The sequence below is a fragment of the Phalacrocorax carbo genome, chromosome 3, assembly GCF_963921805.1.
Source record: "Phalacrocorax carbo chromosome 3, bPhaCar2.1, whole genome shotgun sequence".
Classification (NCBI taxonomy): domain Eukaryota; kingdom Metazoa; phylum Chordata; class Aves; order Suliformes; family Phalacrocoracidae; genus Phalacrocorax; species Phalacrocorax carbo.
Window position 1 is genome coordinate 86,569,039 of NC_087515.1, and position 23,281 is coordinate 86,592,319.

Consider the following 23,281-nt stretch of genomic DNA (forward strand, 5'->3'; position numbering starts at 1 on the left):
CAGAGGATTTCTTTTAATTTAGTGGGGGTACTTTTTTGGTTTTTTTTAATCAGACGTTCTCCATACACAGGAAAATTTGGTATAATTGTTGTTTATACTTAGAATAATTTTAAGGGGTAAAATCTGAAAATATTTAACTGGATGAAAAGTGGAGGCAACTGTGTTTAACCATGTAACTTTTGCTTCTACCACTTTGAACTTCAGAAAATGGGAACAATGAACAGCATGGAGATTGATCCTGGAATGCAGAATCTTTCACCTTTAGGTCACCAATTCAAATTCAGTCAACCCAAGCAGTGACCAAAAATTGTTACCATATGAAAATTGTTTGTGAACTGTGTGGACTTTAAATTATGATCTCAGTTCATTTTCTTTTTCATAAACATCATCATAAGCAGTGCTTTTGGCAGTCACCCAAAAAAGAAGGTAAGATTAAAGGACCGCGACCTAGTAAACTTTTCACTCCTGGTCATGATCCCTTCAGGTGAACATAGTGGCTGGAGAATTTTAGGTTGCTGATGTAATTTGTACTTATCCTCTGGATGAAGACAGAACTTTAGTAGTTTTTTTCTTTAAATATCATACTTTAATTAATTTGAATCTTTAGAGGCAGATACTGACCCAGTGTGTTAGACTGCCAGTCTCATGGGTGCTCCTGCAGCTTGAATTACATTCAAACCAAAACCGTTCAATTCATTGAATATAAAAAGAAAACAATTGACTTGCTTTAGTTTTTAAGCAGCTTTACCAAATGATAAACTGATGTCTTCAGTTTTGTTTGCAGTTTGCCAGGAAAGAACTTTTTTTGGTAATTGCCGAATGGCTCCTGCCATATATTCAGACTTACATATTGCTACTGTTGTAGTCGTTTTCAGTCACAGGAATATAAAAAAGCCTTGATAAAAACCTGTAAAGGACTTTATTAAAGTATGGTCATTTGCAGAGCATGAAGGATCTTTGCCAGCTGCCAAGCTGCTGAGCTTTAGCTTTGCTGCTGACTTTGAAGAGAAATGTAATATTTGGTCTGAAAAGTATTTGTGTTCCCAAGTTTCACAGCTGATGCTGAGGCAAGATACAGGGTGCTTAATTAAGCTGTTTCAGTTAGTTGCATTAACTTTCTTTAGAATAGTGATAGAGCAAAAAACATATGAAAAATAGCCATTTTAAAAGGTCATTTAAGGTACTGTACAGCAACTCTTGTCTCAAGAAGAGAACGGTCTACTGGTTCAGACACTGGATGGGGGCTCTGGAGAACCATGATAAATTACATAGTCATTCCCATAGGCATCTTGTGTTACTTTAGATAAATAACTTAATCTGTCCATGACGCTGTGCTTCTTGAGAAGAACGAGGATAATAGGACTTCTTTGCATCAAAGGAGCATTGTGAAGAAAAATCCATTAGTGACTGTGAGGCGTTCAGATACTATTTTCCTAGTGGCTAAGATAGGTTAAAGTTATCTATCTTCCTGTGTTTCTTCGTCTGGTTTATTTATTTATTTATTTATTTATTTTTCTTGGTAAAAATGCATAATAGAATTAAGCTCTTGTTTTCATGTTAATCTAGAGCTGTTAGTCGTCTTTGTTCAGCATCGGCCAAATTCTTGACTGGAATTCCTGTAAGCCTCCCTTAACAGATTTTTATCCCTCTACATTTTCTCTGAGAACTGTAATGCAAGAGAGATTGTAAACAGGACTAGTCCAGTATATCACCAGCTTTTTAAGAAAACTTGAGTCTCCTGCAGCTCTGCTGGATGCACTGGGTAACAGCCAGTGTTGCATATGAGAGAGAAACAAACCTTGCCAGGAATCTCCAAGTTCTCAGACAGTAAGCAGGTAGCAGGGTTAGCCCTTAAGGATGTTTTAATAATATATTCGCTTATTTAAAAAAAAATCCTGAGATTGTGACCTTTGTGAAACAGTTTGTTCTTGCTGGAACTTTGGTTTTAATTGCTAATCATTGTGACATTTTTTTGGCAACCTAACCCTTGTGAATCTTTATGAAGTCTTCTAGGTAAGTCTCCCATGGGACAAAGCAGGTCTTTAATACAGCAGTTTTCAGACTGTAACACTGATGCATTCCTCCATTCCCTAATTGCATCTGGGAAGATCTGGTTCTTCTTGCAGTTAATAAGCTGTTCACCCAGTACTCTAAAATAACAAGATTGGTCACATTAAAGTGCTTTTTCATGGTTCATGTTTTTTCTCACCCCACTACTCCAAATGAGAAGAATAATTTTATGGAGACCAGCACCATTACTCTTTATCTTTTGTGTGGAAAGATCTTTGGTTTGGTTTATATCGGAAGTGTTCTAAAAGTTAGGTGTCACCTTTCTGCCACATTACAACATCATTAAAGCTCAAGATGTTGTTCAGCCATAGGGGCATAAGTTTTTTTAGCTTCTGTTCTAATGGCTCCAGGGCAGGCAGTTTTAAATTTGATGGTCTCCTAAGATAACACAAAAGTAGGTGTAAAGAACAGCAGAGGATACTAAACTTTGGGGACCAATTTTGTTATTTTTATTTTGATATGAAAATAGTTAAAGTCATTTCACAGAGTCACAGAATCACAGAATGGCAGGGGTTGGAAGGGACCTCTGGAGATCATCTTGTCCAACCCCCCTGCTTGAGCAGGGACACCCAGAGCAGGGGGCACAGGAATGCGTCCAGGCGGGTTTTGAATGTCTCCAGGGAAGGAGCCTCCACAACCTCTCTGGGCAGCCTGTCCAGAAATAAAACCTCAGACCTTCAGCAGATTCAAACCACTAATAAGGAGGTAATCACAGACTAAGTTTTAGGTACAAACACTGAGGACAATTTCCCACAGCTCTGGATGATGGTGAGCAAAGGCAGAACCATAAAGCCTTGACCTTCAGGTTCCTCTTTGACATTCTCAGAGCCACCACCCTGCCTCATACATTTGTAGTGTGATGCTGTGATCACTTTGCCACCTTCTCGCTCCACGTTACGTTTTGTTGACCCAACCATAAGGGGAGAAACTCAAATGCTCAGCTGAAGCTTCACTAGTGCAACCTTTTTGGGTCTTGTGATGAAAGGGCTCACACTCAGTAGTAGATTCCCCTATTCTGGCCAAGACCTACTGTTTTGCTTTTCTTCATTATAGAGTAAGTTAAATGATTCTTACTAGGCGAAACAGGGATCTTCAGAAAGCCATTTCTTTATTCGTCTTGACCTTGAAAATTTTGGGTAAGAGTCTAAAGGGAACATAAAATGTGTACTACTGCAGAAAAAAGTCAACTGATAAACTATTTTAAAATCAGACTCTAGATTCTTGTTGAGGTGAAGGAAATTCCACACATTTGGACAATAAGTTAGTAACATCTATGATATAGCTGGGTTTGTAATGGTGCAACCCCAAATGTGTATGAAGAATAGATAAAGCTCTTAAATGAATGCCTTGGCTACATTTCAGGGGTTTATAGACAACTCTGCAATGTCCTGTCACCATGGGATTAAGGAGTCCTTGCACCTGTATGTCCTAACCGGAAGTTCCACTAGTATTTTTCTAGTCCTCTTTCCCTTCTCAAGCCCCTTCTCTTCCCCTTCTTTCTTGTCTCAGTGAGAGCGTTGTTCTGTGAAATAACAGTGCATTGCCAGCGTTGCTGGCATTTTACAAATAAGTCATTAGTATCACTCAGAAGTTGAAACATCACAGTCCACTTACAGGTCAAATTCCAAAGGTTTTCAAAATTACTGTTATTGCAGTTATAAATGAGGGTTTTAGCTGAAACCTCCATCAATTAATATTGTTCATGTTCTTGTAAAGCAGTTAGGATTTATATGAAATAGTTATATTTTCTTCATTGTTTTGAAACACAGAGAATGGAACTTACCAGTCTAGTAAACACCACATTTTCTAAAATTTTTACTATTGCAGTGAGAAAAGCCATTATTTTTTAAAAAGAAGACAGGAATTGTGGCCTCTTTATCTTTTCCTGTGCAGCACAAAAATGTATTCAGTTTAATGGAATGCCATAATGCACTCCTAAACTGTCAGATTTCTAAATATGAGCCATACATCATGACAGTGCAGAACAATGTATTTTGTACCAAAGCAGTTCTATTAGAGAAGGTGAAAATATGTTAATCCTACCTCGATCATCAGGGACCCATATGAATTTGCATTACTCTTTTAACCTTGAAGTGAGTAGGTGATATAATTTTTGATTTTTTTAAAAGAAAAATCTGTTCAACTACAAACAATTTTTTTGTTTGACAATATTATTAATTACTTCACAGACATCAGTAATTATTATTTGCACATATGCAAAATATAAAAATCTCAGAGAATCTTTTGTTACACCTTTTAAATATTTTTTCCCAGGGGAATTCTCTGAGGGTTTTATTTTTTTTTTTTTGCTTGTAACTGGTACCCATTTAGAGTTAGAATACTAATTGTTTTATTGTACTCTATAAAGTCTGGACATAAAACTGCTCACAGTTTCTGTTGCCCACAGATTGTACTGAAATGCAGGCTAGTGTTGTAAAATCTGGCCACAGATTTGTTATACAGATTTATAGATGATTGCATTGAGTTTTGTCAAATGTAATTTCATAGTAGGAACACCTGAAATTACCATTCAAAAATATATTTTAACCTTTCAGGAAATGATCTTGTTAGGTGACCAGTGCTAATTGGGTTATTAAATCAATTTTGGGGGAGGGGTGTGAAGAAAAAAAAAAGTAGTACGGTAAGGTGATTACAGGTGTTACAGTGGATAAAAGACTTAATTTTTTGTTGGAATTTATAAATTTGAAGGACTACCAGACAGATCTCATACTGCAAAATATGAAAGTAGTTAGATTTTGGTAACTGGTTGTGAATTAAATGATATCCATTCTTATGTCCTCATCACATGAAACATCTTGGGGATTTTTGATTTGTTTTGTTTGTTTGTTTGTTTTTGTCATGAACATACATATGACAGAAAAGCTCAAGATAAATATGGCTGTGGTACAGATTTAATATAGTGTAATATCTGCAGAGATTAACTGTGATAAAAAATGAAACAGAAGAGGCTCAGACTCCAATAAGAGTTGAAAGCAGATTTTTCACTTTTGTGGCATTAGGTGCTGTATTGTTGTTATTGCTTTGCTGTCTTCAACTGATCTAAAAAAAAAAAAAACAAAAAAACCAAGAAGACATTTGAAAATAGAAGCTCAGTAATGGCTGTATGATTCATGACAATGAACTGCCGATCAGTTTTTGAAAATAGGCATGAAACCATTTATACTTTAGATTTAGCTTCAAAAAAATAGGTTTGGTTTCTTTTTAATAAGTATGAAGTCATTTGTATTTTAGAGTTTAACAAAATTATTTCCTTTTGAAAAGTCCAAGAGTGGCCCCTTGGAAAATAAAACTTAGTCTTCAGTACGAGTAAAATAGTTTTCAGTATGAGTACAACGTGGACGCCATCAAAGATGACCCTCACTGTATTGCTTCAGCACCATGATCACACGTGAGTCTGGAGAAACCTCAAACAGTTAGTTTAAGTCTACATTAAAAAGTGCTAATTAGCTCCATTGTACAGGTGAAAAAGAAAAGGTAAAAAGTCCTTGAAAGTGCCTGAGTGCTGGGTCCTGCATTCACAATGTAGATGCCAGCGTTAAGAAAGCAAGAGAACAGTTTCCTCTTATTCTCAACAGTGGTTCTGCAGATCTCATGTAAAGGAAACGATGGGATAGTGTTGTTTTGGGCACAGAGGAGAACAGGAATATTTTAGCTGTACCCCATTATTAGGAGGGATCAAGAATAGTATGAAATTTCACCCTCCGCTTGTAGAAAGTTAGGTGTATCAGGAGAAAAGTTCAGGAGAAATGTGCTGGAAAAAAAGCTGTTGGACCTGGTTAGCTGAAGACATAGCTCCTTTCCTTCTGCCTTTAATTTGGCACTGGAGTGTGTATGGGATTGAGAGCCAGAAAACCTGTCCGGAGGTGAGTGTGCCAGTATTCATGGGGTTTTTTGAGGCAAGTACAGGCTCAGTCTTCTGTTAAAATGGGGTGCTGTGGGTCGGAAATGCTGCTCTGGCATTATGCTGTAGCCTGTGAAATGGGAGAGCCACGTTCTGTTCCCTTCTTTAACTGATGAATTTACTGTGCTTCTTCCATTTCTCTAGGAATATCCTAATTTTTAGACAACAGAGTCATGTTTATGTGTAGTGCCTAATTTTCTTCCTCTCCTGTTGCCTTTCTTTTGCATGATGGAGATCCAACAAGAATGACAGAGGACTCCTTACTGCCACAAGTTTCACTAGTATTCAGAAACACACTGGGAGGGAGTGTGGGGGGAAAATCACAAATGAAATGCCAACTTAATGGAATGACTGGTACTGATGTGAAAACAAATGGTTGAGTTTGTGACATGAGATACTTAGGCTGGAAACTCTTAAGTTTTCTAGCCATCACACTAGTGAGGTACTGGAGCAGCCTTTTGATGGGAGTAGTGGGAGACATAATTTGATTTTAAGACAGAGCTTGGTCATTCTTTTGGAAGGACATGGTTGCCTGAGATGGCAGGTAACTGCAAACAGTAATCCCAAACCACCTTTCCACTCCTACCTTCTTAATTAGGAAAATACTTTATATTTTGTTATGTTCTCTGGTTTCTCAGAAACATTTCACCTGTAATTTGATGGTGGTATTTTTTATTGCTTAAGAGAGGTTGGACATAGAAAAGAATTGTTGAGATTGCAGTAGTCTGGTAATTGATATGTGAACTGGAGATGATGAAATAGCTGCATGTAGGGTAAGAAACAAGGAGGACACTGTTCACATTGAAATGGCTGGAAGGGATGTATAAACAATTATGGCAGTATGTATAGCTGTTTTTAATACTGATGTCACGACTGATAAAGCGTAGAGTAGTTGTTGCATCGGATAGCATAAATTTAGAAGGTGAGCAAAGACTTATCCCCAGTTTGTTTACTTTTATATGAATGTTGCATTTGTTAACCTTTTAGGGTCTGTAAATTATGCATCGAGACTAAAAGTAGATTTGACTGTATTCTGACATCACCATTTTTTAATCAAAACACTGTTTGTGTATTTGTGGGAGGACAAATCATGTTGCTATGTTTTAGTCAGTAAAAGGAGTACAGTATTGCTTTACGTTGGTACTACAGTTAAATGAGCTCAAATTAGAATTTTTAAAAGATTCTATATTATGCCATCAGTGGTTCAAACACAGAAGACAAATTTATGATCCTCAGTAGTAACTCATTCTTATGATGCATTTTAAACAAGTTTTGCTATACTTCGTGTTGCACAAAACCTACATTTTTCTGCTGCAGATAATCATAGTGCAGTTTATGTGGTGTTTAAGTTTAAGGGACTCCTTGGAAGATTGTGTTTATCCTAGCTTTGTTAATGTTACATATCTAACATCTGAAAAGCTCTTCTTTCATATGTTGTGCTGCTAATGACTCAGCACCTTACTGGCAGTGAAACAAAAAACATGTCATTCATAATCAAGGTGCTAAAATGAAGTTTTGAATCCCATTATAAGGAGGTACTTTGCAATGGGTCATTAACTTGCTTTATGGCATGAAACCCCTGGAGGAGGGTGTGTGAGGTTACAAGTAATGACATAATTGGCTGATGATGTAGAAATATGACCAAGTTTTTAAAATGTTGCTTCTCTAAATGCTTTAGGTGCTGGATGCTCACGGCCTGATTTTTAGCAGTGATTACTGTAGGGAACTGTTCCTTTCAAAGGCTTAGGAAGGAAAATGTGGCGATAGGACACAAGTTCACCTTGCAGCGAGTTGCTCAGTCAGGCTTCAGGCACACAACAAAGCAGACACCTGCTAGGCTCCTTGGTAGGAGTATTTACTACATAATTGAAGTGCTACTGGACTCGTAGGCAATAAGCATCTCTGAAAATCATGATTTGAGTTACAAAAACAAAGGAATTGAAAAGTAGAGGCTACTTGTAAAAAATTTGGGCATTGGTATGAATTGCTTATGTACATCTTTTTTTTATTATATGCCATTATTTGAAGCTTAGATAGAAAAGAAAATGGATTTCTCTATTGCTGATCATGGTTAATTTATCAAAAAAGTAGAGCTCTGAAAGGAATTGCTTTTTAAAACATTGTGGGTTTTCAAACCATTTTTCTTCCTTTAACAGATTGATCTGTCATTCTTGAAAGATCAGCAAAATCCCACAAAGACATAGTAGTTTTTGTACAGCTTTTGAACATCATAAAATTGATTCTTTTTGTGTGTGAGATTGTGTACATTTATATGGGTTTTAATAACCTTCATTCATCTACTTACCACTCTTGTTTAACTTTAAAGTAACAACCCAGAAATTTTCCAGGATACATTCTCCAGTGTTTAGTTCACTGTGTGTTGTTATTTAGTTTGTTAGTCAGTTGGCAAGGTTAAATTATACAAATATTTGACTTGTCGTTACTGTAGCTGTACTTCTTTAAGCTGTTTCTCTTCACCTATCAGAACGAATAGGGTTATACTGGGGAGTGCTTTTACTTGATGGGATACCTGCAGTGAGAATCTAGATGTTAAAAGAAGTGCTAGATGATCAGAAGACAGGTTTTTTTTTTTCTCACTGCATTATGCTGAACCCATTGTCCCTTGTGGGAAAAAGAATTTTGCAATTGGATTTGTTGCTTCTCAGACTATATAAAAAAGCCTGAAGTCCTGTCAGCTCTAGCCTTCGCACAATTTGCGAAAGGAGAGGTGTTAACCTCAGTGTCCTGAGCAAATTCCAGTTTGAGTAATTATGTCTCACATCCCTGTCATTCCCCCTGTAGCTTCAGCTGGATTAGCTATTCATTTCCTGTCCCAAACCTTTATGTAGCATTTCCATGTGCTCTGTAACAGTTTCCACATTTCACCCGAGAGCTAACTGTAATCATCTTTCTTTGTCTGTCCCCACATACAGACACAGAATAATTGTGAAACTCTTTGCAGGCTCATAGAGAAGCTAGCCAAAGGCCAACTGCATTAACTAAATTAAGATAAAATTCTAGATCCAGCACAATCTGAATTTAAACCAGGGCATGAAATGGCTTTAGTGGCCTGTGTAATAGGTAATCTGCTCCTGTCAGTGGAGAGAGGGCAGACATCTATTCTCATCATTGTAGACATATCTGAATCACTTAACATGGTTGATCATGAGATAGTACTTTCTTACCTGAGAGGGGTAGCAGGATCCAATACACTAAAATGGTTGGTGATAAACACAGCCAACAAGTACTCAGGGCAGACCACCTTTTTTGTTCTTCATTCTGGTGTCCTTCAAGAATCAGTTTTATTGCTAGCTCTTTTGGCATCTATACTCAGCTACTGTGTGAACAGGTCAGATGGTATGCTCAAGAAATATGCAGATCATATAAATTTCTTTTTGTACGTTGAGACCTGTAACCATTCCAGTTTCATTGTAGTAGCAACTGATTACAAGAAAACAAGACAGAGATGAAGAATTATTGGTTGAAAGTGAACCCAGATGAGGCAGAAACGGTACAAGCAAGAAGAAAATGAGTGAGGCAGTGAGTTTCCAGGCCCAGTATAGTAGCTTCTGGTCAAAGTTATACATTGATTTTTGATCAGTGCATTCCATATTTTAGGAATACTTCTGTATTCTGTGTCAACACTAAAGCTGCCACAGAGTGACATCTGCTAAATAAAACTGTCCATCTTTCCTCTTTGGGTATGAGAGTCTACCTCATCCTGGTGGATATTGAATTGGCTGCAGTTATTCATGCATTTACTGCTTCTCCCTTGGATGACAGCAACACAGGATACCTGAGCATAAAGCTCTTACTGGGTAGGGAATGTTATCTAATAAAAAAGGTTGCAGCAATACAGACAACCATGAGCACATCAGACTGCCTTACACTGTTTTTTCAGAGAATTAGGCTTAACTTCAGTCTCCACTCTTATCTTCAAGACTCTCTAGCCTGGGCCCAGATATCTAAAAGGCTATCTCAAGCCCCAGTGCTTGATAGCTTCACTGCTGGAAGTTCTCCAGTAGATTTCTTCACCGTAAATATAAGGCTTATCTGTATGAGGGAGCATACAGCAGTACAGTTTGCATCAAAGCCTCTGAGTTAATTCCCAAGGAATCTGATGACTATCGAAATATTGTCTTATTTCCGTGTGATGCAAATTTCTTGGACTTGCCTCTATCTTGATACAGCTACACAGAATCAGCCATAGTAAAACAAAAAGGCACTTTCCAGCTTAGGGGTACAGTTACTCTTTCCTCTATTCCTTGAGAAAAGATAAGGAATATATATTATATTTATATGCTTCTGTGTTTGTAAAGATCCCTAGCTTTACAAACTAGTACAGCTCAAATGACTACAGTGAAAATATGCCAAATTATAACAGATAAATATATAGATGGGAAATCATTACAAGAACTTGCTGGATTATATGGCTCATGAGCTTTCTCCTAAAGAAGCTGCCAGACTACTTTTTGTTCTAAGTCACAGACATAGATAACTGCAATGTCGATACTGAAGCTAAATACTAAAATAATGAAATAAATGTTATGACATATGATTATTTTTTTGAATATTGTTCCTGCCTGTTAGCCAGTAGCCAGAGATTCTGGCTACTGAACAATAAGCGTATTTATTTGTACAATTTTGGATATTGCTCTTATTTTTAAAATTCTTCATAATTTTGTTTATTTTACAAAAACATGCCCCACTCTGTTATTCTCTGTCCGATGCTAACAGTACTACTTTTGGAGAACTTAAAAATACAGAAGATAGTAAGGTGACTTATGTACCTGTACTTCTGCACATTACTTTATAATATTTGGTTTATTTCTGGAATTCACATCTCTCACAATTTGATTTATTACTGAGATTCTTTGTAATGTTTCTTGAGTCAAAAATGTGAAGGGAAAGAATGACATTTATTTTTCACAGTCTAATTGTATTAAGTTGTTAGTTAAGAGTATTAACTTGTTAGTTAAGGGTTAAGAACATTTAGGTGATAAATTTATTCAATAAAATATAATACAATACACTTTTGCTAGCCCAAACTCCTTTTCTACTGATAATTTTTATTTATGCAGATAGACAAGGCATTGCTGAGTGAACCAGAAAGGACAGAATGTAAAAACATAAGTCTTTATGCAGAATTTGGATATCTACTCAAGACTGTTTTAATTTCTGTCATTTAATTTCAGCAGCTGGAAAAACTTCTGGGTTTCCTGTATACTAGCCTTTGGTAGTAAGAACAAACTCAGAAGGAAATAATAAGAAAGCTGTATCAAAAATCCTCAGATGTCTCTGATGTGGAGTCTTAACTGTTAATTGCTTGCCACATCTTACTTAAAGCACATTCCTGGGTCACATTTTTATTAATTAAAAGAAATTATTAGATGTAACAAGATTCTTTTTTCTTTCATTTTTATAAGAAACATATATAACAGAATAGAAAAAGATGTAATATCCAAAATACTATTTAACTTTCTAAAACAGAAGTGTCAAGGAATACTTCAGAGCTAAATGAGTCTGATGTCTCTTTAGTACGAAAATTTTGGCATTACTCCATTCATTTCAATAAAATTACTCTTGGCTTTCATTAACATAAGTTACAGAAGCTTCACACTTTTTCATCCCTCTTGGGTTTCCACTAGGGTGTCTTTGAATTTTAAACCATGGTATATAGTCTATTCATCCATTATTTTGCTGTTTTCTTAGTTCTTATGTCACTGCAACTGTTCAAAAGCCCTAACTGGGGTGGGCAGTTGTTCTCCTTTTGCTTTTAAGATGACATAGTACAAAACAAACAGTGGTCTGAATCAGCTGATCCTTCAAGGTAAATAGACTTGTATCTGTTATTTCAAAAGTGCTGTTCATGAAGGTGTAAGATTATCTCAGGGCTCTGGCATGTGCAGTCGAGGACTCTCAGAAGAAACAATTTACAGGCCCTAGCAGGTATAGCAGGGCAAAAAAAAAATACTTGAGCTTCTTGTGGCTAGGATTAGTTGTCTTCTGCTCAGCCATTGTGCTATCCCTGTTTCACAACAGCTGCTCAGGCTTTCACGGTGACAGAATTGGGGCTGCTCCACACCTTCTGTTGGGTTCCCAGCAGGGGAGTGGAAAGTGAAAAGCACTTGCTTAGTGCAATTTAAACCTTGGTCCTTGTTCAGACTTGATATATTAGGGTTATTGCCCTAGCACAGTGGCAGGTACTGTTCCTAGTACCCCCTCATTACCATGCTGAACTTCCTAACCTGATTTTGACAGTTTAAGCAAGAGCCACATGCGCACAGTTGCTTTGCCTTTTCTTGAGGACTTTTATTTCTTTGCTCAAGAAGATCTGAATGTTCAAATGCAAAAAGAGGAGATTAACAGCAGTGAGCTAGACCTCTATCTGATACAAACGCGTGTACACAGCTATCGCTTCAGAGTGTGTTGTACATGTAGAAGTCACTTCAAGCTGGTAGTACATCTAGGACTCCAATAGGATGTTGGCTTCACTGCTTCTACAGGTATCCCTGCTCATCTTTTGTTTTCATAAAAGGCTCTGAAACACAGCAGCAATCATATAGCTTATTGAAGTACCAGTTTCAACTCTGGGTTTGCAGCTGCAGCATTTTGGGAGCAGGCTGACAAACACACCAGCCTTGCCTGCCTCCAGGGTGAGGCAGCAGGACCGGGAGCTATTTACGGCTGCCGCTACACATCGGTCAGGTCGCGCAGTCACGTAGGCATTTGCAGGCGCTCTGCAAGAGACAAAGTGAAGGTTTATCAGCTCTGGATTTCTGTTTTATTTATCTGTTCTTTTTCCACCAAATTCCTTCCATTAGATTTTGTGGGTTTGAGGCAGGCTATAAATAGATGGTTTTGTTTCTTCTAAATATATTCATCAGAGGAATAGAAAAGTGAAGGGCCACCTGGAGTTAAGATTTTAATATTTCAGTTGTTACAAACCAACTCCAAAAACAATATTTTTTTTTTCCTCGGCAGATTTGGTGTGAAAATGTTTAGTTGAGCAGATGGAGCCACAGCTGGTAGTGTACATGTTTATCGGGATAGTTGGCATTTAGCTGCATCCAAAACTGATGTCAGGCTCAAAGATGCTAAAAAGCAGGAATGACTGGAAGCTGAGATGATACTTCATCAGATCAGCTAGGAGGAAATTTCTTTAATTTTTAGTACTTTGGCCTCATAAGAATAATTTTAATCCAGCAGGAAGTTAAACATTTCAGACTAAAATTAAAAAAGATGTCAAAATAGGTAAACATTTGCTATTACTATGCTTTAATAAATAGCCTGAGGAGTGCAGAACATAACCCAGAACATATTGATGTTTAAGGCCTAGTTAGCAAATAACATGCATCTGCTGATGTTTAATTATCATGTATGCTTTGCTGGCAGATTTTGGAATCTGCATAGTTCATATTTACCAACATAGACGCTTGTTTCACACATAAGAACATTCAGCTGGAAGTTTCAGAGAGGAGAGGGCACATGAATAGTAGTGAGGAACCAAGGAATCAGGACAGATATATGTAGATTATAATGATTTTACAGCTGTGTTTAATGCACACAGTGAGGTTCCATGTCCCGTTGTGTAAGGCACCATACAAACAGTAGGGGAGAGTCCCTCTGCCAGGGAGTCTAAAGGAAGACTTATTCAGACACAGAAAACTTCATTTCAAACAAGGATTTTAGCTTAAAGCTCCTTAGGACAATCTTAATATGAACAAGTGGCAAAAGTGTACTCTTTCTGTGGCCTACGGCATGCAGTAGTTTTATGACAGTGTGGGATATTACTCAGTTTGGGTTAATAATATTGCATATATTTATATCAGGGATTAATTTGGACCTGTTTTCAACAGTATTTCCAGGATTATATTTTTTAAAGGATTAACAGATTTATAGCTAGTTTTTTCTTCCCTGTATGCTTATTTTTCCCAGTACAGTTGTTCCCCTGTGCAACTTTTTCCCAAATATTGTAGATGCATCTTGGACTCAAGAAAAATGGAGCGTGTTTCTCTCATTTCCGTAATAAACAGCAATCGACAGCACTGGTGCAGCAAAGATCTGTTCAGGTGGTATTCCCATACACATGGGGTAACGTTCAGAAAGTGAGATTTATTCATCTATATTTCTGTCCTGTAAGCAGCAGAGAATTTTTGCCTCATTTTTTGGCATGTGATGTTCTGAAGCAAACTCCTTCGTTTGTTGTCATTGAACAGGTAGCAGAGAAAAGTCTCTCTCCAGGCACATAAAATGGCTGCATTATAAATGGCAATCTAAAGGGAACAAAACTGCTTCACTAGATGACCAGTGATGCCTGTCACTTCTTTGCCGGTGGGTTGTGAATGCAGTGTACTAAAATGTAACGGTGCCTTCAATAGCAAAATAACAGCATGCGGCATTGTGCAAACTCTGAGCAATTCCACTTACCTTAGGGCATCCTTGGAGTCTATTATAATACAGAAAGCCCTCCTCAGCTGTCATCTGCTGTAGCCCGTTCCAATTCCCATCGTAGTCTGGCCTGGGAAACAAGAAAAAGTGCCAGAAAGGCATCCTAATCCTACATTCAACTAAATGGGGCTTGTTAAAAATATAAGCTTGTACAGAATTCAAGCGCCATGTTTCTTCCTTTTTGGAAAGTTGCAAAATAAAATAATTATATAGCAGCATTTAAAGATGTTTCAATCATAGACTGTACCTGGAAAAAATTAGTTGAACGTTCAAATTGCCAATGTCCTGTTTTAAAGCACGGTGATGGCTATTTTTAAAGCACATATGCACTCCAGTGCACTCACCCAATGGCAGGGTAATAGCATAAAATTAAGTTCTAATTATGCAAGCTTAATGATGATTAAACAATAGTAGCTTATGAGATAAACAGCCATAGTGTTTTATAAGGCAGTGGGTTTGTTACACATAGTTGACTCTTGCTAATTTCACAGGGTGGAAAATATAGTTTCTGTAATATAATGTGCGGAGACATGTGCAACCCCTTACAAACAGAATTATCTCCTAGCTATGTCCAGATTCTTTTGGGGACGTATGAGTCAGTAAACTTATATCAACTTTTAGCTTTTTATCATAGAATCATAGAATTATAGAATGGTTTAGGTTGGAAGGGACCTTAAAGATCATCTAGTTTCACCCCCTTCCCCTGCCATGGGCAGGGACACCTTCCACCAGACCAGGTTGCTCAAAGTCCCATCCAACCTGGTCTTGAAGACTTCCAGGGATGGGCATCCACAGCTTCTCTGGGCAACCTGTTCCAGTGACTCACCACCCTCAGAGTGAAGAATTTCTTCCTTCTATCTAATCTAAATCTACCCTCCTTCAGATTAAAGCCATTACCCCTTGTCCTATCACTCCATGCCCTTGTAAGAAGTCCCCCTCCAGCTTTCTTGTAGGCCCCCTTCAGGTACTGGAAGGCTGCTATATGGTGTCCCCAGAGCCTGCTCTTCTCCAGGCTGGACAACCCCAACTCTCTCAGCCTGTCTTCACAGGAGAGGTGCTCCAGCCCTCTGGTCATCTTTGTGGCCTTCCTCTGGACTTGGTCCAACAGGTTCATGCCCTTCTTATCTTGGGGGCCCAAGAGCTGAACACAGCACTTCAGGTGGGGTCTCACCAGAGTGGAGTAGAGGGAGAGAATCACCTCTGCTGACCTGCTGGCCACACTTCTTTTGATGCAGCCCAGGATACAGTTGGCTTTCTGAGCTACAAGCACACATTGCTGGATCATGCTGAGCTTCTCATCAGCCAACACTCCCAAGTCCTTCTCCTCAGAGCTGCTCTCAATGCATTCTCCACCCAGCCTGTGTTTGTGCTTGAGTTTGCCCCGACCCATGTGCAGGACCTTGCACTTGGCTTTCTTGAACTTTGAGGTTCGCAGGGGCCCACCCCTGAAGCCTGTCCAGGTCCCTCTGGATGGCATCCCTTCCCTCCAGCATGTTGACTGCACCACACAGCTTGGTGTCATCAGCAAACTTGCTGAAGGTACAACTGATCCCACTGTCCACGTTGCCAACAAAGATGTTAAACAGCGTTAGTCCCAATAGTGACCCCTGAGGAACGCCACTTGTCACTGGTCCCCGCTTGGGCATTGAGCTGTTGACCACAACTCTTTGAGTGCAACAATCCAGCCAGTTCCTTATCCACCAGGTGGTCCATCCATCAAATCCACATCTCTCTAATTTAGAGACAAGGATGTCATGTGGGACAGTGTCAAATGCTTTGCACAAGTCCAGGTAGATGCTATGACTTTACTAATTGTGTTGGACTATACTGGCTTCAGAGCACTAAGCATTATCACAAATATACAAGCTTTAGTTAAAAAATGTTTTTAGACTGGCATTTATGCAGTTTAGTATATTATGGATAAATCTGATAGCTGGAAAGACTGTCCCATTTTTTTTCTGTTCACTATTTTTCAATTTCAGCTTTATGTTGGTTTTTCAAGAACATATAGCCATCGTAGCACATAATTATGAAAATTATATTATTTGACATCTAATTATAATGAAAATTTAGGTGATGTTTTATTTCCTCGTGTAATGAACTTGATGAAAATGCATTGTACACTAATGGCTACACTCCTTTTGAAAAAAAAGCTAATATAACTAGTCTTCATCACCATGGTTTAGCATAGAAATATAAAGCTCATCTTTTGAAACTCCTTTTTCAATGTGGAAAATAATAACATACATACATTTTCACTAAAATTAAAATATATTTTTACTAAAATTTCATTATATTAAAGACAATTTCTAGTGAAACCCAGCATTTAATAAAACAGTATTTTTTAAGGACAGGTGTGAAAAGGAATTTTCTAGTCTCACTCGCATCTCTCTATTTTCATGGCAGACCATGGCATACATCAAAATGAAATTTAGCAGATGGACTTCACGCTAAATCCAGATGCAGTTCTCACTAACAAGTGGTGGCGAATATTAAAGTATAAATAAATAAGAAAATATATATCTGAGCTATAGAACCATATCTTTCTTCATGCAAGTTTTTGTATATAGTATGCCAGCAGGATTTAGCCTTTTCAGTAAGATAGCAAAATCAGAAGTGTATTCTAAAACAGTGGATAACAGAGGCAATAAGAGTTACCTAAATTAGGAAAATGGTCATATTTCACTTGGTTTCTATAGATAGGTGAAAATATTGCACTGCTAGTGAGAAAAACAAACTAGAGTGGTGGAAGGTTCAGCTGTTATAAACACAGAAACAACAAAAGTCCTTGCATCTGTCTGTTATGATTAAGAGCTGAAAATTAATATTTGATATATAAATGCATAAAGAAATTAATATGAATGTGTTCTGAGGAAGAAAATGCTTTACATAAAAAATATTATTGCAAGGGAATTTGTGAAGTCCTAGTGAAGACAGAGCAATTCATTTTACTTTTACAAATGTATACTGATATACTTTACTTACCATTGCTATGGGGACATTAATGATACAACAAAGGGCTATACCTGGAAAAAAACAGTGAAAGTCAGTGGATAAAGGAAACCAGACTGCTAATTAAAAGTCTTAATGTATATCTGAACATGTTGCCAATAAAACAGAGACTGCATATTTTTCACCTGTTGCTTGAACCTTGAGACACTGTTGTTTTCATAACTTCTGTTTTCCTCAAAGCAACCAGAGTCTGAGTGTACTTCTTTTGAATGCATGAGATACAGGCAAGCGTAGCTTAGAGTTACCAAGTTACAGTTACAGCTGCCTTCACATTTCCACTGGCTTATAAAGGCAAGCCTGTGGCTGATTGGCAGTGTGTTTGCTTGTGTTTTGGGGAGACAAAGTCATAGGCAGTAATATGAAATACCAAATTTACTACAACTATTTTGTTTATTGTAGTTTTTTTCATTCTTCTACTCTTCTCTCTGTTTGCCAAATTAAAACAACTTGTTTATCTCCTTTTATGTATTGTGAAGAAGAAACAGCCATCAATAACATAAAAATGGAACGTCTTCGCTGTGTTTATTTTTGTTGTACAGAAAGAATAAGTAACTTTAAAGATATTTTCATCTGGCATTCCTATGTCTTGTTTCTTCATTCCTGGTCCTGGTCATCCTCTTTAGACTAATGAATGTTGTTTTTTCTCATAAAAATTTTATTGGACAGGATTTCAGGCACAGTATCTCTTACTGTTGTTGAATATGTCAGCACACTCAGCTGTAACGTAAAATATGTCCATCCACATAAAATGAAAGGTTAATAATTGTTTGTGTAAGTTGGGACAAAACTGAAGGAAGCTTTTTCTGCACCCTAGTTAGAATAGTTTGATTTGTTTTGATAAAAAAAATATTTTTATAATAGTAAGCTGCCTTTTCACAACCTGCCAATCATAGCATGATGGATTCATTCATTTGCAGTTTCTGGAACCAGCTGCTCTTATCTACTGCTGCTGCAATTAGAAAATCAGTCTGTTAAAATATAATGAATTTAATAAATCTCATGCTTTCAGATTTATGTATTTATTATCTACTAGTCATGATAGAACCTATAGCTAATATAGTTTTTTCAAAAGTTAAATAATAATAAATAAATCAGAAGGATGTCTTGTATTACAAAGCAAGTCTTTCATGATAGTCATCTCTGGGAGAAGAAAAATTGCTGGTAAGTGTAGAGAGGCAAGGATAATCTTATTGCCTCACACACTGTTGCTAAATATAAGTAGCAGTAATAGTCTTTGCAGAAATGTTCTTATTAAACAGAGAGTAGGGTCAGTGAATTATCTTCTTGTTTAATGCAATAATTACATTATATTTTCACAGAGATATGCCTTGTAGGATTCATGTCCTAAGTATAGGAAAATCCCTAGGAAAATATGATATACTGATTATTTTCTAATCTTCATATGCATCATAAATAAGGGTAAGAATTAGTATCCAATATTGTAGTAGAAGTTTCTGATGGAGAGCTATCAAGTTTACTGGCGATTTGAAAGGAAATCATTACCAGGATGTAGAAAAGAATCCAAACTTCTCAACTCCAATTTTTGTCCTTAATCATTTAATCACACAAGTTACTTAATGTGAGCTTTGTGGCTAATGTATTATGCAATTACTTTTTCTTATGGCATTGTCTGCTTAAACTACACACATAGACTGCATTCACCTAAACTGTTAGAAATGGGAAGGCAATCTAGCTGATATAAGGTTTGTATTTTGGGTAGACATCTGGAAATGCCGTGCACTTTCTTTCAGCAAAAATCCCTTAATCTCTATTGCCATTTTCCTTTCTTAATTTTATTCTCTATCTTTTTTGTCACCTTTTCTGAATAGTCTTATCTATTTCATCCTTCAAACAGTGGATCGAGAGCCACCTGGCAGCCAAGACCAGGCCAAGATCAGGAAGAAAAAAGTTACATGCACAGCCAAGGCAGCATTATCCCCTTTATGGCTGCACTGATGTTGGCAGATGTTTGTTCTAGTCATAGTGAAGATTCTCCAAGGCAAACTCTCAGAGCTTGAACAGGCTTCAGGAGCATCCTGGTCACTTCAGCTCTGCAGCTGGCATGCTGTGCAGAAAAAGGGAACTATAATTTCCCTGGATATATTCCACCTCTCTGCACCATTGGAAAAGCCTATGTTGCAATAACCCAAAGCAGTAAGAAGAGAAAAGGAGTGAGACTGCCTTCATTTCTTGGGATGTGTTACTTTAAACTTGCCGTCAGCAGAACTACATCTATCAGTGGGTTGTCCAGAAAGCAGCTTTGTAAGAATACTTCTGTTTGGGCTATACCACATACCACAGTGGTTTGGGTAGAGTTCAGACTTCATTATACTGCTTCCTTCACTTCCCACCCCCCCATCCCCCACCCCTGCCGTCACTTCTACCTCCTACCTCTTCACTGCAGCACTTTTAGTGTCAGGCTTCCTAGGCAACATTTCTCTCCCACTTAACTTTCTTTCCTACCTAAAAGATTGTTTAGTGACTCCTCCCTAAACATTTTAGGGATGTTAAATGCATGCACTTTGCCTCACCTAGGTGAGGAGAAGTTAAAATACCTATCTTTTTTAGTAAGAGTAAGGCAGATACGAAATGCTCACGAGTTAACAATGCATGCATCTCATTCTAGAAACAATATTCCAGTCAAAAAAGCAGCAAATGCCCTGATAGTTTGGATCTTGATATCCTGACTGCATAATGTTATCTACAATGTAGTTAACAGAGCATTAAGCTTTATTACCCAGAGACCTCTTAGCAGTCATAGAAGTGCAATGACTTGTCAGGTAAGATTTACTTACCGATTCCTAGAAATTAAAAAAATTGAACAATATATCATCAAATAGAAGAAGGACACAAAGGGTCTAGGAAGTGTGTCAAGCAAACAGACATATCTCCAGATTATCTTAGTTTGTTCCATTAGGGATGGAGAAGTTCCCAAAGCAAAATATGTAAATCAAGCTATGACTCTCAATGGATGTGTAATTTCTTAAACTGTCCATTGTGATCAGAAACGTCAATATTGCCTGGACTTTAGAGGACATTAAAAAAAAAGTAAAGTAAGATAAATCTGTTTTTAATTCAGATGTTCAACATTTCAAAGGAAATAGTTTATGATAAAGAACAGACCAAAGATTGATAAGCATGTTATTGGTCAGCCTATGTGAACACGATAGCAAGAAAGGCAAATTCATACATTCTGTCAAAAAGACTATAAAATTCTCACTCTATAGGAACTATATGTTTGCAATAGCAGTTTCTGAGGCTTCTTTTTGACCAACTCCTGATCTAAAGGAAGGTTTCTCAAGAAATAACTGGGTGGAGAAACTCAAAGTCCTGGTGTGTTAAAGTCATGTATCAGCAGCAATCAGGAGATAATATAGTTTTGGTTGTTTTGAAGCAGTATCTGGTTCAACATCTTTTGAGCAGGTGTTTTAGCTTATCAGGAATTCCAGCCTCTATAAGAAACATAACTTGGATATCCAGTTTTTCATTTGTTATTTTGATGCACTGTTTCAGCCCTTGCACTTGAGCTTTGTCCCATAAGTGGCCATGATTGCCATTGTTTTCTGTCCCTGTTAATTTTAGCCAAGTATACACGCGTTGCCACTGTTTTGGGGCTCCGAGGTATGATCTCAGCTACTCCTCAGTCTAAGTTCTCCAGCTAAAATACTTGCCTCCTCCAAAGTGGCAGACAAGTTCCATTCCAGAGATGGTAAAACAGTATTTGACATGACATGAGCTTCTTCACTAATTCTGCCTTTATTCCTCTTTAGTTTTAGGATGGAGAGAGAATCTCAGTTTAAGAGAGAAGACAACTAAAGAAAGGCAAAACCAAATTAGTAATAATAATGAGAAATAAATAAAACCCTGGAATGAGTGTCAAATAAGTCTTTTCACCAGATAGTTTGCAAGAGAATAAAGAAGGGAATCTGAGCAGAATGGATGGTCCTTAGCTGGCAGAGGAAACCAAGACTTTCTGGGGGTAATAGATTCACAGAAGGAAGATAATACCTAGGCCTCAAGGGTTAATTTTACATAGATTTAAACTTCAGATAACACCATCAATTTACATTTGGTATGACATAATAGAAAAGACAAGTTTAAGAAATACCCCTGTTAAAGAATTCTATTTCCTCTAACCCCAAACTAAAATAAACTCAATATATTTATATTCTTATAAGGAAAATCTTAAATGTTCCTTGGGCTTTCTTTCCCCACTTCCCAGCATCATAGTAGTATATTTAAGAGTCGTCTTCTATGCTCTCAAATTCTTTTCATTTAAAGTCTGTTTACTCCATAGATAATTTTTATTGGCCATCATGGCAAAATAACTTTGTTCCCAACAATATTCTGAGAACATTATGCTCAAATATCTGAGGGCTCCAGTCATAATAAGGAGGATTTTTCTGATGTGCAACCATCCATCCTTCCTATACAAATGTAGCAATTTAAGGCCTGGAACAACATGATTGCTTCTTCAAATGTTTGCATTATGTGCAGCTTTTTGAACTAATAGTGCAGAAATTTTTAACAATTTTGGTTTTGGTACAGTATCTGAACCTGCATTATGAGAAGGGAGGCTGAGTGGTCTTAACTTGCAGAAGAGCTTGGTGGAGGAAGAAAAGGAACACACTTCCTGCTGCAAAGGAGCTATGCATTTCATGGAGCGCCACAGAGAGCTGACGTATGGGTGTCACTCTTTGTTCAATAATCTGAACTTTTTAAATGTCTCTGTGGCTATTCTTTGTCCCATTCACATTTCTTGTAATGCAGAAACCTTGTCTGGGATGTTGCAGCTATGATCAAGAGGGAATGATGAGTCAAGAGAAGTTTAGGAAATTTTTATTTCATTCCTCATAACATTCTGGGGACACTGAGGAGGAGGAGTGAAGAACAGTTAATTAGAAGTGAATAACCAGATCTGTGTAAGTATTTAGTTAGTTCAGCTTGTGACTCATGTCTGCTGTGTGCAAACAACTGAAGATTCATCTTGCAAGAGGCAACCTGGTATTTTAATAGTTGAGATTTTTCCTCTGAGAAGCACAGAACAAAGGATTTGACAACTGAATTCCTTCTTGAATATCTTCTATTCCCCTCAAGAAGAAAGATGAGAGAATTTGAAGATTGGTCTGAATCTTTAAATGAACTCAGCCAAGCAGTTCTCAGGGGTGGTAGCCCTGTTATCTCTAAACAGGATCTTCTTACATGCCACGTATAGTGAATTAATAAAATGATAGCCTGATACTTCAGAAATGTTCCTGTGCCTGTACTTATTCCCTTCTGAGTCTGAATGTCAGTTATGACTCTGGTTTCTTCAGGTTTCTCAGAATAAAAACCTGTAAAATTATGACTGCAGAGGGTAATTTCACATTATAAAAATTTGTGGTGTTCATTTAATAAAACTAACCAGACACAATATTTTAATTACCGAATTAAACTCAAAACATTGCTGACAGTAACAACCATGGGGCCTTTTTATGATATCAGGACTTTGTTGCATATCTTGTCAGGGGCAGAGCATGTCACGCTGCCCGAATCTATTGGCTACATCATGGCACAGAGGTCAATCCCTGCAGGTTTGATTAAAAACTTAGCTTAAAAAAAAAAGCTAAATCCCTCAAAATTACCAGTCATATCCTCTGGGAATTTGTCATGAGAACTTAGACAACACATTCCACGTTTTCTTAAAGGCTATTTTTAAACTGTATTTAAAGTCTTGTGCTTGATGCAATTTCACATCTAAAAAAACCTGTCTAGTCAAGGAAAAGAAAGAGAATTAATTTGATCACAAGTTTGTGGCGTGTAAACGCAGGAATCCCAAAGGTATGC

General features: G+C 37.4%; 1 protein-coding gene across 6 annotated transcripts in view; it reads left to right on the plus strand.

The window, feature by feature from the left end:
* EPHA7 (EPH receptor A7) overlaps positions 1 to 23,281 on the plus strand; it is a 173,891-nt gene that overhangs the window by 76,197 nt on the left and 74,413 nt on the right. Inside the window, exon 6 of one of the 6 annotated variants that reach the window (XM_064447613.1) lies at positions 22,226 to 22,740. The exons of the other annotated variants lie outside the window; for them this stretch is intronic. Within the exon in view, the coding sequence (XP_064303683.1) occupies positions 22,226 to 22,254 (29 nt within the window). The 3' untranslated portion in view covers positions 22,255 to 22,740. Of the gene's footprint in view, positions 1 to 22,225; positions 22,741 to 23,281 lie in introns of those variants that run through there. 6 annotated transcript variants of the gene reach the window in all.